This window comes from Sceloporus undulatus, chromosome 3, assembly GCF_019175285.1.
Source record: "Sceloporus undulatus isolate JIND9_A2432 ecotype Alabama chromosome 3, SceUnd_v1.1, whole genome shotgun sequence".
Lineage (NCBI taxonomy): Eukaryota > Metazoa > Chordata > Lepidosauria > Squamata > Phrynosomatidae > Sceloporus > Sceloporus undulatus.
This window is the reverse complement of record NC_056524.1, coordinates 57,667,691-57,684,604: the sequence shown is the minus strand read 5'-3', so window position 1 is coordinate 57,684,604 and position 16,914 is coordinate 57,667,691. Positions and strand designations below refer to the sequence as shown.

The 16,914-nt window shown below is 38.5% G+C and overlaps 1 protein-coding gene across 4 annotated transcripts in view; it reads right to left on the bottom strand.

Annotated features, from left to right (window-relative positions):
* Positions 1–16,914, bottom strand: part of USP25 (ubiquitin specific peptidase 25) — an 87,512-nt gene that overhangs the window by 18,041 nt on the left and 52,557 nt on the right. For all 4 annotated transcript variants that reach the window (XM_042456911.1, XM_042456912.1, XM_042456913.1 and 1 more), the window contains 7 exons: positions 14,219–14,314; positions 13,299–13,460; positions 11,962–12,167; positions 11,232–11,302; positions 9,834–10,062; positions 8,828–9,028; positions 6,263–6,396 (listed from right to left, as the gene is read on the bottom strand). In XM_042456911.1, coding sequence (XP_042312845.1) covers positions 6,263–6,396; positions 8,828–9,028; positions 9,834–10,062; positions 11,232–11,302; positions 11,962–12,167; positions 13,299–13,460; positions 14,219–14,314 — 1,099 coding nt within the window. The remainder of the gene's footprint in view (positions 1–6,262; positions 6,397–8,827; positions 9,029–9,833; positions 10,063–11,231; positions 11,303–11,961; positions 12,168–13,298; positions 13,461–14,218; positions 14,315–16,914) is intronic.

The window sequence follows — 16,914 nt, the reverse complement described above, 5'->3', positions numbered from 1 at the left end:
AGTTGTTTCATAACCTCAAAAGTTGTGTTTTAATAAAAATATTTTTTTTAAAAAAAAGAAGAATGAAAGAGTCCTTAGGTAAAAAGAGGATTATGATAACTTGGAAGTTTTTAGATGCAAATGCAATATCTTATTTTATTACATATATGCTATTCGGAATTAATGGGACTACAATTGTATGTAACCTTGAGCTGACAACATTGTAGACTAAGAGAATGATAAAATTCTTGCCCAATCCATTCATTACTGTTAAATACTGTTCAAACTTTGTTCTCTTTTTAGGGGAAAAAAAACATGGACATAGCCTCAGACTGAGGTACTGGAGTAAAACCATGTACAAAGACATTGGCAGGTTACAGACCGCCCTCAAGCGGCCGTTGTCCCACCGCCGCCATTTGCTGCGGAGGGAAGCCCCAGCGGCCAGACCGCGAGGCTTCCCAGGGCAGCGAAAAAGGAGCGCCAAAATGGCGCTCCTTTTCAAAACGTGGAAGTGGCGCCGTCTGGATGCTATGCATCCAAGACGTCAAAATGGTGGCGCCCATGTGGATGGGTGCCGCCATTTACAACGCACTCCGCGAGTGTTGGGGCCGGGGCTGGTTAGGAAGGGGTGAGTCTTCCTAACCCTAACACGCCCCTTCCTAACCCTAGCACGCACGGAGCGCGTCGTAAGTGGCGGTTTGTAACCCGCCATTGTCACTTTTCAAGTTTAGTAAGAACATTTCTCCCATCATTTTTTTTTTACAGCAAAATGAACTCAACAAAATGAACTTACGTTACAAGGAACTATAGATATTTTCTCCAGCACAGAAATCACTTCAAAGTAAAAATGCCACCTAATTAGACTGCAGATCCCATTTTAAAATGGTCATACTGATGTTGATTCTTGAATGGGAAAGGGGCAATTTGTCTGAAATTTACTACCTGAAGTAACTGCTACATGTCACTTCATTAAAGGCAGTCCTAATAAATTCATAAAGAGAACAAAGGAGAAAATTTTAGAAGTAACTTTGAGTTATTAAACAAAACAGATACGGATGAAAAAAAAAAAGTTGCTAAGTAAAGCTTGGTTTCCTAACCCTGCCCATTGCACTATCAAAAAAGTTTACAGGTGGCTCCAAAAAGAGACCTCAGAACAAAACTGAATGTAAATTAATGAAAACCTGAGACATAAGGATAGCCAAATAGCTTGTATAGGATGACTTTTTAGCTGAGTCTACAAAAATAAGGTTTGTTTTTTTAAAAATAGTAACATAGTGTAGATGAACAAGAGTTTGAATAGAATAGTTGATATACATTTCTGTTACCTCAATATAACAATTATTCCAAGCAGTAGTACAACCTTAGTATGCAAAGAGATCTTGTAGAAACTTTGAGACTGAATGAAAGACATTGCAGTATAAGCTTCTGTACCATGATGAATGAGAACCTTACACTTGGTGTCCTCCATAAGAAGGCACCTTTTTATTTTACAAACATTTGTATTTATTGATTGCAAAGTACAACTTGCATACTTTCAGAACTAGATAGCTGATTTACATTTCAATCTGGTTTCAGGCCTGGATAGCTAACAGAGACAGCTTTGGTGGCCTTGGTGGATGACCTACACCAGGAACTAGATAGGAGAGTGTGCCCCTACTGGTTATGATGAGGCCCTCTACAGTTTTCAACCCCACCGACCATGGTATTCTTTAAGCCACCTGGCTGGGAGAGTACTTGGAAGAACTGATTCATGGTGGATCCATCCTTCCTTGAGGGGTAAACCCAGAAAGAGGTGCTAAGGGACTCCTGTTCGAGTCCTTGGCCACTGACCTGTGGGTTCTCTCAGGTTTCTGCCCCCCCCCTCGCTATTTAATATATGCATATCTGTTCCTAGTCACTTCACTCAATGCATTTGATGAAACAGACTTAAGTGTATGAAAGCTTATACTTTCTCTCAGTTAGTCTCAAAGGTGTTACAAGATCCCTTGGTACAGCTGACCCGCCCCTTACGCGGGCTTGCCTTATGCAGACTTGAGTTCACATGGAAGGCAAGCCCCAATCAAAACAATGGGGTGTACGCCCCATTATTTTGAATGGGATTTGAGCATACATTCGATTCCCCTTATGCGGGAGGGTCCGGAATAGATCGCCCGTGTAATGGGCGGTTCTACTGTATACTGATCCAGACAAACATGGAAATGCCCTTGAATTTTATGGGAATGGGACACAATTTGCATTTGTTTTTTATGTGGTTTAATCTCACTGAAGTATGCATCATTGCATTAATATCCTTAAAAAGGAAAAGGATTTAGTACTCCCCACTGACACCAAAAATTTCATAGAAAAGGCTACAACACAAATCACAAGCTTTAGCTGCTAAAGAGGACAAACAGACAGGCCAAAATAAAGCTTCTTCGGGTCACTTTGGAGGTATGCTGTTTAAATACTGCATGCGTCCTAAGAGGCCGGAAGCTGCGCCAAAACCACGCTCCAATCCTAAGGACTAGAGCATGGCTTTGGCGCAGCTTCTGACCTCTTAAGATGTGTGTGTCGTTTAAACAGTATACAGTCGGCCCTTCTTATATGCATATTTGCCTTCCACGGATTTGAGCATCCGCGGAAGGCAAACCCAGAAGTTGTCCCCAATGGCGGCGTGCGTGCATGTGCGCCGCCATTTGGGACAAAAGTCCCTAGCTTACCCTCCCCTTTCCTTCCCTCCCTTCCTGCCTCCCTCCTTCCCTCCTTCCCCCCCTTTCCCCACTTACCATTTTCATCGCTGCTGCTGCCACCACCTTGGCCTCCGAGTCGCCGTTACCGGCGGCGAGGAGGCATGGCCCTCGGCCTCTGCGGGAAGGCTGGGCAGCACTGGAGGCCAAAGGGCCTCTAGGCAGCCACCCGGCCCTTCTGCGGAGGCTGCATCTGCGAGGAGGCCGGCCTGGAGACTAGGAAAGGGGAGGGTAAGCTAGGGACTTTTGTCCCTAATTGTGGCGCGCGTGCACACGCACCGCCATTGGAGACAATAGGGATTTGAGCATATGTGGAATTTGGTATACGGGGGGGGGGGGACTGTACCTGCAAGGTGACCTGAAGCAGCTTTATTTTGGCCTGTCTGTTCGGGCCCAAAGAAAATCAAGGCAATTTGATAAGCATCATCTGACCTTCTTAAAACACACTAATATCTTTTTCTTACAATAAATCTACCCAAGAATAACTGGCAATGCTTTGTACCATCATATCTTTATTTGTTCAGGAATGACTACTGTTGATCCATATACCGAAAGTAGAACAATGTCCAATCTATACTTAAAGACAGTCAATTATTAACTGCTATGATCATTTTTTTTTGTTTTTGTTTTACCTCTTTCTTATGACCTTGGAACAATACAAACAACTTGGTAGCCACATTCAGATATTACAACAAAATCATGATTTGTTGCTGGGGAGGGAGGCAGGGAATGCACTACAACAGTATAAGCCTCAAATGCTCCCTCTGTGTTCTTCCACCAGGTTCAAAAGGAAATAAAAACTTTTGTTCAAATTTTATCATGTGGAAAAGTTTGTCATTTCAGCTGAGCAAGAGGAACTATGTTTGCAGACACTAATTAGTTAGTAAAGTGGGTAGTGGGCACTAGAAATCATAATACATACCAATGGAAATTTTACACATTCTCTATGTCTACAGGGGGGAAAGAGGAGGAAACATGCGTAAGTGATATCAGAACATTGATTTTTTTTCAAGAATCTAAAATATAGGTTTAGAATATAGCTGGAGAATCTGAAACTATATTGATCTACTACAATTACCATGAACTCTATCCAATTTAGTGAATGGTGGGAACAGTAGTTTATCAATACCTGGAGATCCAAAGGCTCCTCACTCCTGGTCTACATTATTGTACCAAATAATCACATGCTGGCATTGCAGGAAGAAAAAGGGCATTTCTACTTTCCCCTTGTATTTCTGTCCCATTAAATAAAATAATAATAATAATAATAATAATAATAATAATTTTTATTTATAAACCGCTATTCTGTGTTGATCATAGCGGTATACAGGTAAAAATTGCAATATCAAATACAAAATACAGGATAAAAATTGCAATGCATAAATAAAACTTCAATAAAAACATTTCAGAATACAGATTAAAACTATACATCAAATCCAGGCCAGCTAAATGTGCTTGGTAATGCTATACATATAGGGGGGAGTCATATATCATCAAGGGGCATCGGGGAAGGCTTGCTGAAACAGGAAGGTCTTGAATCTCTTTTTAAAGTAGCAGCGCTACTTTCTGCTGTTCTGTTTTTGATCACAATTTTAAGTGCTGCTTCTGACTGACAAAGTCCCCTGTAAGGTGGTTCCTGATCACTTTAGGTAGCACAAAAATTATTGTTGTTTGTATCTTTAAGTTGTTTCTGACTTATGGCATCCCTAAGACAAACCTATCATGAAGTCTTCTTGACAAGATTTGTTTAGCGTTTGCCTTTACCTCCCTCTGAGTCTGAGTCTGAGAGACATGCCCAAGGACACCCAATGTGTTTGGATGGGTATGGGGATTCAAGCCCCACTCTCTAGTCATAGTCCAAACCACTACACCACGCTGGCCACAGCCTCAAAATCTGGTTCAGAGTGAGTCTCCTTATAGACCAAAGCACACATGAAAAAGGATAGTGCTTCTCAGTCTTATAAAAGCTTCTTAGATAATAAACTTGAAAATTGCCCTTGGATCTTTTCGTATGTGGTGGGAATTAACAAATAAATAGCCAATAGTTTCCCAGATACTTGTATTTCTTAAGCAAATGATACCACTGTAGTAAAAAAACAAAAAACAAAAACAAAAAAACAAAAAACAAACCAAACAATAACAGCAAAATAAGGCCTACTTTAAGTGTTTGTTTAAATGGAGTTAGAAATATATTATTATCTACATTATCATCTAATATGATGAAACTAAGAAGTGTAATGTGATTTCTGATTACTTTAGGTAGTGCAAATTTTTTGCAATTAACTTCATTCACATTACTGACTTCAAGTGAATAACTCTTCTAGTAAATTAAACATGAATAGGCTTTTGGATATAGAGAGCAGACAAGTCATGGTTAACTAAAAGCAGAAACAAAAGCACCAGCTGCACTTGTTCCTAGACTTTGGATCTGCCCACTGTATGCCTGAGGGCAGGGAACCATCCAATTAAAAAGATTGTATGTACAGCGCTGTGTAAATTTACATCGCTTTATAAATAAAGGTTAATAATAATAATAATAATAATAATAACAACAACAACAACAACAACACATGCCTTAGTTGAATATTCTTTGGATTTTCAACATGCTCTACTTGGGACTGTCTTTGAAGCATATTTGGAAAGTTCAGCTGGTCCAAAGAGCAGATTGTTAAAAGGAGTTGTCTACAGAGAATACGCTACTCCCTAGTTGCAGCGCTACTTTCTGTTGTTCTGTTTTTGATCACAATTTTAAGTGCTGCTTCTGACTGACAAAGTCCCCTGTGAGGTGGTTCCTGATCACTTTAGGTAGCACAAAAATAAATGGAGATGGCAGCAACTCATTCAGTACATAACTTAAAACCGGGTGAAGGCATGAGAGATTTGGCTCTTCCCAACCAAAATCAAAAGTGACATTCTTGGAAACAGAGGTCACTTCAAGATGACTGGGGGGGGGGGGTAGTATATTTGGGGGGAAGGATATTTTCTTCTGTTGGAATTGGGTAGGGATTTTAAAAAGTGATCTCAGGATTTGTGCTTCAAGAGGGCTTGCATCTGCACAATTCCCATCCCTTTTCTAAATTACAGTTTAGAGTAATTTATTCACAGAGTCTAAATGATGTACCATATATACTCAACTATAAGTTGACCTCATGTTTAAGATGAGGACAGATTTTGGTGCCAAAATTAGGAATTTTGATATGACCAGTGGATAAGTCGAGAGTAAAACTTGGGAGCCATGTAACAAGGGATATAAAGGATGAAGAATAGGAAAACAATGTCAAAGAACTTAAAAAATTCCAGTGAGCAGGGCTGTTTGTGCTCACCCTAAAAGTTGTATGGATGAGAGAATAAAGGGTGTTGATGCTTCTTTTAGGTGCTCCAAGGAGGGATTAATCTCTCACTTTTCACCCGGGGATGGTTCCTTTTTTAAATAAGTGTTAAAGTGCAGTACTTACATTGACATGTGGACAAACCAACCCAGGTTTTCTGGGTCAATTTTTTGACTAAACTTTCTAGACTTGGACTTGGGTATATACAGTACGTATTTTTCATCTTACCGAATTCATAACCATTTCAGGATTCTTATCTTCTTGTTCAGTAAATGCTTTTGTGATGGCTCGTATAGAATCTTCTTTCAGCTGTTTTGAAACATCAGTCCTTGACGGTTGTTCCAAATATTCTGGTTCTTCTCCTTGAATGATGGAAAGGGGAAGACAATAAATATTCTATATTATTAACTGCAAAAATAGTGTCTTATTAGGATCCAGATCAATGAGAGTACTGTTAAGAAATTAAGCCCAGCATCAATCAACAAACAGAACTTTGGTTTTTCTTCACACTGAAGTATTAGATTTTGGATTTGCCTCATTATACTAAAATAAGAGCATTGGCATGTAACTATGGTACAGTTGAGGCAGCAATTTTTCATCTAAACAACCACAGAGTGTAACAGCAAGCAAATATCCCCAAAACCCATAACAGGTAGATTAAAACATATACAGAAAGATGGATGCAAACCTAAATCTCTGGTTTGTTCATCATCACAAACAAGTTATGAATGATCTGTGGCACTTTTAGCTCATCTCAATAAAAAGAGCAGCCAAGCAGGGTAAATAGGATAGTGTAACAAAGTATACTTTGCTCATCTCCAATAAAACAGGGTTCTTGGAACTTGGCTTTTCATCACATCTGAGTCAGGCTTATATTGCTGATCATACATAACTGCAAGTATATGGTCTGAAATCTAAACCTAGAAAACTTATTTCAAGTTGCAACAAAATTAGTTCTCAGTCAAGAAAATATCGCTACATATTGCTTTCTATGTTATGTGCACGTGAAAGCAGGAGTAGTTACTGGGGAGTGATGGACAGATAGCAGCTATGCCAGGACACCATCACATCAGTCTTGCTTTATTATTATTATTAGTTAAAATACAACATATTTATAATTTCCAAAGCTTCCATCTTCTCTTTCTTGTCCTTGAATACTCAAGTTTCATTCAATGTCTCCAGCAAGGAAGAGTTAAAAAAAAATTAATCTTACATTCAGAAAAATAAAACGTAGGCCCTGTCCAGATGGGCAAAAAGCACATACTGAGTACATGCTAGGGTTGCCTGGAAGCGTCCTTTTCAAACGCTCCCTAACCCTAGGATGTACTCAGTACGTCAAAATGGCGGCGCCCTGTCTACATGGGTGCCGCCATTTTGATGTAACGGCCGCATCGTGTCCAAACAACATGGCCGTTACGTCCTGGTGTCACTGCAGGGCGCCTATGGTGCTCTTTTAGCGGCACCAAAAGGAGCTCCAAAACAGAGCTCTTTTCGCGCCACATATCGCTGGCGCGCTCTTTACATGGCCCTCCAGTGACACTGTTGAGAAAGGGGCCTAGTGGCCCCTTTCTCTCTCTCCCCACTGCTGTCGGGGTGTCCTTGGGGCATGAAGCCCCAAGGACATCCCTTTCCAGGCCGTGGGAAAGTGGCATTTTCCCGCTTCCCCAAGGCCTGGAAAAGCGGCGGATTGGGGCCCCTGGGGCTGCCACTGTGGCAGCTCAGGCCCCGATCTGTCGGGGAAAGGGGCAGGTGCAGGCCACCCCAAAGGGGCGGTCTGTATCCCACCTTAGATAACTATAGCAGTATAAATTGGTTTCATCCTCCCCCAGGTTCCCTAGCCTTAATTGGAGTTTTATTCTTGGTACATTATTATATTTCCACTCTCATATATATACTTGCTAACTTTCGTTTCATTCACAATTATCTTCATACTGATGTTACTAACCATAATACATATTATAAAATATTTTCCCCTTCTTATTGTTAATCCTAGATTTTGATAATTTATTTATCGTTTTTAATTTTCCTCAACAGAATTTCTATCATCAAAATAAATAAAAGAGGGGAGAGGGGACATCCCTGTCGGGTTCCTTTGTTTATTTTACAACCTTGAGATCTTTCCCCATTAGTAACTATTTGGGCTGATTGTTTATTATATATGGCATTGACACATTTTTGAAAGTCTGTTCCTATGTTTTAGTACCTCTTTAAGATAGAACCAGTTTGCATTATCGAATGCTTTCTCTAGATCCAAAAATATTATTCCCAATTTGTTCTTTTTATGATGTTCAAAAAACTCTATTATACTGTATCTACCACCGTTCTTATGTTATTTTTAATTTGATGTCCTTGTAAAAGCCCAGCTTGATCTTCATGTATCCAATACAACAACACTTTTTAAAACCTATCTGCCAAGATTGAAGCATAAATCTTATAATCAAAATTTAGAAGTGAGACTGGCCTATAATTCTCTATCAGTTCAGGATCTCTTTCTTCTTTGGGGATTAACACAATTGTTGCATTACACCAGGTTTCTGGGAACTTGCCATTTTTAATTTCTTTCATCCTGTTGTAAATAGGTACCAATAATTCCTCTGCAAAGGTCTTACAGTATTTTGTAGTTAACCCATCTGGCCCTGGAGACTTATTGTCTTTCAAATTGAGTCTTGCATTGGGCATTCACTGCTGAACAGGTAGTCATGATCTCACCACTCTGATTTTTACTAAACAACACACTGGAATATTGATGACAAAATGAAGAGAAAAAGATTGGTTGCTGTTTGCTTTACTAACCTTGGGCAGTGAAAGACATAGGCACCCTGGCTGTCTGGGATATTAATGCTTTTTCTTCTTGTGCTTTCAGAGCAATCTGTGCATCCCATTCTTCTAATTCTTTTTCAAAGCGCTTATTGTCTTCTTTGACATACTCTCTTAAATCAGGAGGCAACGTATCAATTCCAACAACCATTTGACCCGTTTCCTTATTGAATTCCTCTGTAACAACACACAATGTGTATATATCATGCATTAAATAACATGAAAAAGAATATGCACAGATATTTTCATTAAATGTTTAAAAGGAAGATGTCTAAATAGTTACTTGTAGGAGACAGCTATGATGCTATAATGAAATACATTTTTCAGCTTTGTTTACAAACTGTTGTGTTATCATGGCATGAATTGTAGTAATTATTATTAAATAAACAAGCATCTTCCAACTAATTTCTCCTTACATTATGATTTATCAAGTTGTTGTAGGGATGATGTGACTCATAGAAGTATTGCTCCTTCCAACTATTCTCTACCCACTACTAACAATACTTTGAAATCCTTTTTCATTTGTTTTAAATGGTTATATTTTCACATACAAGAAGCATAGTAAAATGCAGCGAAATAATTACAGTGAGCCCACGTCATACACGGGTGTGCCATACGTGGCTTTCAGCATACCCTGAAAGCCACACCAGAAGCAATGGTACATGCCAGAAGAAGTAATGGTGTGCGCGCCCATGGTACATGCACTGTGCCGTGCCATAGGCATGAGCCCTATTGTTTTTAATGGGGCTCCACCATATGCTATATTTCCCTTACCGGGGTAGGGGGGAGGTCCAGAACGGATTTCCCGCATAAGAGAGGGGCCCATTGTATAAAAATGTGTCCATACTACAAAGCAACAGTGGCTCTCAAGTCTTTCTGATTTCATAAAGGATTAGAGGCTAGCATGTATCTATTTCTTCATCATTTTTAACAAAACTATTCAAATGGGGAGCAAAAATTCTTGTATTTTCATAATATTTACCTTGTATTAAAAATGGTTCCTTATCATTGATGTACATTAAACAGTAAGCACTTGCATTCCGATAACCGCCAAATGAGTCACGTTCAAGCTCTTCCCAAGTAGACTTTGTCACAGATATATCATTGTATTTCATCCACCTCCTTTGGTAACTGTCATAAATATATGCCCAATAGTGTCCTGCATTAGCCTGGCCTTCATGAACTAATACTGCATGTAACCGATAAGGAACCTAAGTAAAATATAATCAAGAGATAATGTTTAGCTATTTTGATCATTGTTAACTAAAGAAAAATGAATGGGCAAGAAAAGCAAATGAGAAAGCAGACTATCAGCTTAAAAATCAAGGATCATAATTATACTTAGTTACACTCTCATTCTATTTAGTCTGTTACATACTGTACAGATACCTTTAGATGATCATTTTACTAGGTGCAGTTGTAAGAAAGAATATCTTCCATTGTCATCCTTGTTGTTACAACTTTGTAAGGCTATTTGATATTTCTACATTCACAACTCAATCCTATACACATTTTACTCAGAATGAAGCAAGAGTTCAGTTGGCTTAAAATCACAGCATAAGACTCAAACGGCCATAAAAATGATGCTTCCTTATTTGCACATGCAAATGACAAAGCAGATATATAACAAGTTAAGTTCCTCAAGTGATTCTGAAGCATAGTTATACTATTATGTGGCTATGCACTTCATGCACTGTGTTTTGTTTTATGAAAGATATGAGTGCCGAATTTGGGAAAGGGGGGGATATAAATAAAGAGGAAAGTAGTAGTAGTCACAGAAGTTGTTGTTATTTTATGGAATTTGGGTTCTTATTATACACACCCTATCCAAAATAGCTAAATAGACAACACAAAGGTAAAAGAACATGACAGGAATGTAAAGGGAATGACAAGATAATCATATTTTGCTGCAAGGCACTGAATTACCCAAAAATAAGGTTTGTGGTCAACACAGCTTCACCAGTGGGACCATACATTACAGCATTATCATGTAGCCAGTACATGCAATAGAGTAAATGTTGAGTCTCAAGTCCAGTTGGAGAATCTTTAATGCCAACTGGCATTACAAATAGTTAATGCTACACCATTTGCTAGAATGGTGGAATGGGATAACAATTTAACAGATAAATAAAAAACAATAAATACATGAATTTGGTGTGTGAATGTTAACTCTTGCTTCTTCCATTTTCTGAGAAAAATGAATGAACCGGTGCTTGAGCGGGAGGAGGTACTTATGTAGACATGTTCATATCTATGCATACAAAAGTTAGTAAAGTGGTATCACATAGTGGTGGGCAGATTTCTATTAATCTTGTTTAAACTAATTTAAAATATACAAGAAAAATGTACTGGTTATATTTCATTTAGAAATGGTACTAACCTGCACCATTGACTTGTCAGAATACATTAGTTCAATTGTACGCTGTATTCTTGCTATGCTTTCTTGCAAGTCTAATGTGAGAGAAAAATAAAGAGATTTTCTGGAACTAAAACATAAACATGACGATCTTAACAAGAATTATTGTTTTACCCTGCATTTTAAAATATATTCAATTAATTCAGCTACCATTTTCAGCACGTCCACTAACTGGCAATGTCATTCTCATTAGTCTGTGAATGCACTTCCATGACACATGTCTAATTTCTTGAGCAGGAGAAGAACAATATGCACAGGGATCCTGTAGCATATTTGAGATCTGAAGGGCCATAATAGCCCATCTTGGCTCCCTTTTACACCACAGACATATGCATCTAGAACAGACACATTTCTGTTGTGCACTCAGACTGCCCCCCCCCCCCCCCGCAGTCTACCACATAGATTTTTTTTAACGATGAATGTCATTAAGACCACTAAAAAGAAAATTAAAAATGATACTGAAGTAACAAACAGCCTAGGCACCACAAGTTGGTGATGTAGCTAAAATTTGTGTCTGTTAACTTCATTGGTGTCCTGCTAACACCTGTGCCAAGGGGTGCTGTGTGCAATATCATACTGAACAGTCCTGAAAACTAGTGAGACACTTCTCAGGGCTCAAGCCCTGCCCTCTTCCAGACTTCCTGTCCATACTGAACACATGTGTGAATTCAAAGCCCAACTTCCCAACCAGTACCTCTAGTGTCATTTTCTACTTCTGTCCTCCAACGATGCAAACAGCCCTCCAGCACTGAAAGCTCTTCTTCTGTTATGTGTCTTGGTGCTGGATGCATTGGCAGATCTGGAGGAATCCGAGACTGCGTGAAGGGCTTGTGTATTATGGATCTTTGTGCAGGCGATGTGCTTTGTGTTTCTATAGAAGGCCCCTGTTGTTCTGTTGTGCTACATTTGTTAAAAATGTGAAATATTCAGTGTAAACAAACTAAATCAATGTATCATTTCCAAAGATGCTGCATTCTGATAAAAACAATAAATATTATTCATTCCTGAAACTGCAAAATACCTTTAACCCTCCATCAACTGGCATTATCAGATGCATCCCAGGGTTGGAGTGGGAGGTGGGAATCACAGGACATATGGGTCAGTCTATCTCAACATCATGCTGCTAGTACTTCTCAACCACAATGCAGTGTGAATTGTCATATGGTGTTCCAGTCTCCACCATTTTAATTTAGCTTTTACTCATACAGCTTTTATGGTAATTTTAGAGAAAATTCCAGGTTAAATGAAATGGCTGAGACAGCTGACAAATTAGGCATATAAGATGCTAAAAGTCAAAGAGATCTTGCTAAGTGTGGTTTGAACTCCCTGTTTACTTGTCCAGAACCTGCTCTGTTAATTTTACATGACAGAAAACTGATAGAGGGAGGGGAAAGTATATTTACTTGTTCTTAACAGAGATAAATTATGTACTTTTCTTAACAGCTACCATAGGAGTGGTCAGGTGCACTGCAGAGCTCCTTCTGGTGTTTTGGAGATTTAGCCATTCAAACTGGTATCTCAATCCCCATGTTTTATCTATTATGTGAATGTCTTATATTTAATTAATGAAATAATTTCTAGACTATTCAGTAATAACAATTTTTTGTGGAAAAGGAATTTAAGGAAAAAAGATTTCAAACATGGTGAAAACACATTTGGACAGCAGAAACTATTGTTGCAAAAAGATTCAAGGTTATCTGAAATAGGATGATGTTACAGTGGATTATATTTCTGGTTTAGCTATTGGACTTCTCATATATACTATTTGTGTACAGTAATGTTTATATATGTCAGCTTACTTTCAGACCTGTATGTGTTAGTTCACAGGTCTATTGCATTTTGCCTTCAGCTTTCTACCTAGCTGAGGGGATCAGGCCCTCCTGATCACTACTGCTGGTGGGAAGGAGTTAATAACAATATAAAGCTGGCCAAACCACAGGATTATCTCACTTCGTCATTTAGTGAGAAACCAATTTCCTATATCTAAGCAAATCACAATCAAAATATTGAATAGACATGAGGGATGTTTACCTTGGTATTGTCTGTGTTGACAAAGTACCACTAGGGAGAGCACTACTATTAAGATCCTCAATAGGAGACTTACACACTGGCTTACTTGATGCAAACTCCAGTGCATACTGTAGGACATCTACCAAAGGGAATCGTTTAGGACCAGAACCATAGCTTAAATACCTGTAAAAATACATCAATACTCTTGTTAAATGAGAAGCACTTTCCAAACACATGCATTAATTGCATTTTATATGCTGTTGTGTAATTATCATTGCAGAGAATAAAACCTCTCTCATATACTACAGTAGCAATAAGTTTGTTGTCAAGAACACAAGGAAGATTTTCCATCTAGTAAGTGTCTGAAATAAGCAGCTGCCATATACAGTAGTTCTGGATGGATCTAATGGCAGCAAACATTTCTTAAATTTGGCCAGCCCTAAACCAATTTTCAGGAACGAGTGCATACAAATACCTTCCAACAGAAAAAGTTAATAACGTACTGAATAGAACTTTTGAAAAGTACAAAAATAGGTTTAAATTTTATGAATATCTCATTTTATCACAAGGTAGGGAGCACAGTAGGTGCTTTTCATGTCAAAAATATTTTTTTTCAATCCCTAATACCTACAGGCAGTGATAGGGAGACCCTACCTGAAACGTGCTGTTAGCATAAGTACTTCTTAGATGGGCTGACAATGGATATTCCTAATTTTACAAGAAAGTCTTATTTTTAAACCCCTACTCTATGAGTTTACTCTCAAAGAAACAAAAACTCACTTCAATGACATTTTACCTATATTTCATTCCTAACAGATTTAGAAAAAGCAGAATAATAACAAGAGGAAATCAGCTTTGGGGAAAAGTTATATAGAGACAACTTGTACATCTAAAAATTCCACATTACTTACATATTATATCAGAGTAATGTTCTATATTACCGTTCTAATCTCTGTTGCAATACCGTGAGGTATTCTTTTAGTCGCTTGATTTCATCCCGCTTTATTCGTGTTATTTCTCTGTTTTTGTGCATATATCTGTCAAAGTAAAGAGCAGTAAATTTATTTTAGCAATAATAAGTTAAATCCAATATCAGTACCACCTATGATCAAATCAACAGACCTTAAATTCTATCTAGGACTAATGACAAACATAATCCAGTATTGTTTTGATCTTCTAATTGCTTAAATGAAGCAAATCCAATCTAGTTTGAAAGTTATATATGTTATATAATATAAAAGAGCATTGGTGGTGCAGTGGTTAAGTGCTGGTACTGCAGCCACTCACAGCCACAAGGTTGTGAGTTCAATCCGAGGCAGGGCTTCAAGGTCCACTCAGCCCTCCATCCTTTTGTAGGTTGGTAAAATGAATACCCAGCTTGTTGGGGGAAATTGGCATTGTAAACTGCCTAGGGAATGCTAGTTCACTGATAAGCAGTATAGAAATGAGTGCTATTGCTATAAAGTTTCTTGATTAAAGTTTATGATGTGTCTGTCTACACATGTACACACATACTTGAATTTAATAGTTAAATTATACACTTGCATGTTGTTGTGTGTCTTCAAGTTGTTTCTCACTTATAGAGACCTTAAGGTGAACTTATCACAGGTTTTTCTGGGGGCTAGAGTGTGTGACTCACTCAAGGTCACCCAGTGGGTTTCCAGAAAGGAGGGGGAAATCAAACCCTGATCTCCAGAGCCACAGTCCAATGCTCAAACCATACATCTATACATATTCACATATAGCAACAGATTTGCCAAGGTTAGAAAGGCAGTTAGAATACACTTTAAAGAGAGGATGGACATATATCTATGACAATCTACATGAGCCACTGATTTTCAGACTGAAAAATTTATCAGTTACTGTCATTAAAGAATAAACATCTTGTTACAAAATAGTAGGATAGGTCCAGGATTGGTAGACAAAAATGATTCATTCACAAGATACCTCCACTTAATTATGGGAGGAAAGGCTACTTGCTGTTTGGAAAGTGTTTTATTTAGTGTTTTTTTTAAAGATTATTTTATAAGAAAGTTCATATCTGACCTAATTAAATTCTTATCGGACCAACTATCATGTTCCACTCTAATCACTGAAAGTTCACCTAGGAAGTTTGCACTGATTCCAGCAGAGCTTAGATGCAAGGACTTTGATGAATTCCAGAAAGAGAATATAGTGGGACCTCATAACGCACAGGCTTTCCATCCACAAAATCAACCACTCATGGAAGATTGCACCCGCCTTATTCAACGACGGCAAAGTGAAAGCACATGCTGTATGCATGTCCACATTGACACCACTGAATAATACAGGTGTGATCATCCATTTTTAGCATTTGCACTGGGGGAGGATGAGCCAGAAATGAACTTCCACTGATATGGACAGCCACTGTAATACTGTCACTTTGGGAAGCCACTACGTATAGCCAAATTCAATTACTAGCTCCAACCAGTCAACACATTGACTCAATTGTTAGATGGTAAACAACAGTTATGTAAATCCTATTTTTTGACTCAAACTGGAAAGAGCAATTGGATTTGTCCGAGAACATATTCCTTATTAGTTTAGGGACATGTATCTATTTTACACAGGGAGTTGTTTCATGTGTACAAACAATGCAATTCACAAATGTGTGTCTGACTTATGACAGTACTGCAATGCTTACATAATTCATACTAGGCCACAGAATGTTCTAACAGAGTGGATTCTTCACCAACTGGTATTGGGTCAGACCTGGAATAAGGCTGTCTACTCTAATGTCCTATGTGCTCTTTGTAACTGCTACAGGGCCTAAGGATAACCTCATCGGGGAAATATAGCATTAAGAGAAGTTAAACCCAATGGACAAAAGGTTTTATTGCATCTTTCTGTGGATGATACAAGAGTGCTACCAGATCCATTATGAGAAATTTTTCCTATTTTAGGTACTCACCATTTTGGACAAGTCACAGACTTAGAGGTGAACTGAACTAATTCAAAAAAATACTTTGCTTAAACACTGGCCTTAAACAGACAGCCCAAAAGGGCTACTGTCAGGCCCATCCAGGGGCAGAGAGTGCAGACGATGCACACCTCCTGATTGTGCTGAGGCTGCATCTGGGCTGCCAAACACAACCCAAAACCAGTCACGTTTCTTACTGCTCCTTTTTGTGACCTGTTGAGGACTGCGGTAGCAGGCACCCTCAGGACTACAGGGCTAGAGCGGCCTCTGGCTGTCCCTTTAGCCCCGTTTGCTTCGCCCCATTATTTTAAATTATAGAGATCTTTTGTCACTCAGGACAAACATTCCAATTAGCTCTATTTTTGATGGTGGGTATGTTATCTTGGGTTATTAACATACCTCATTTGAACTATATACTAATCACTAGGCTGATTAATAATTAATAATTAAAAGATGAAGGCTTCTATAAGTATGTTATTTAGAATAACTGACAAAAAATCCCGCCTAGGAATACCTGATTTATGTATGTATCATCTGAACATCCAGCTCTGTTAATTGAATGATTTTATGTTGGCTGGTAGAGATGTTCTTTGTTTTCCTTATACAGTGGTGATAAAGTTCTAGATTGGATAAGAGGTTTACATTTTTGCATACATGTAACCAATCTCTATTTACTCAAAATAGCCCATTTCTAAA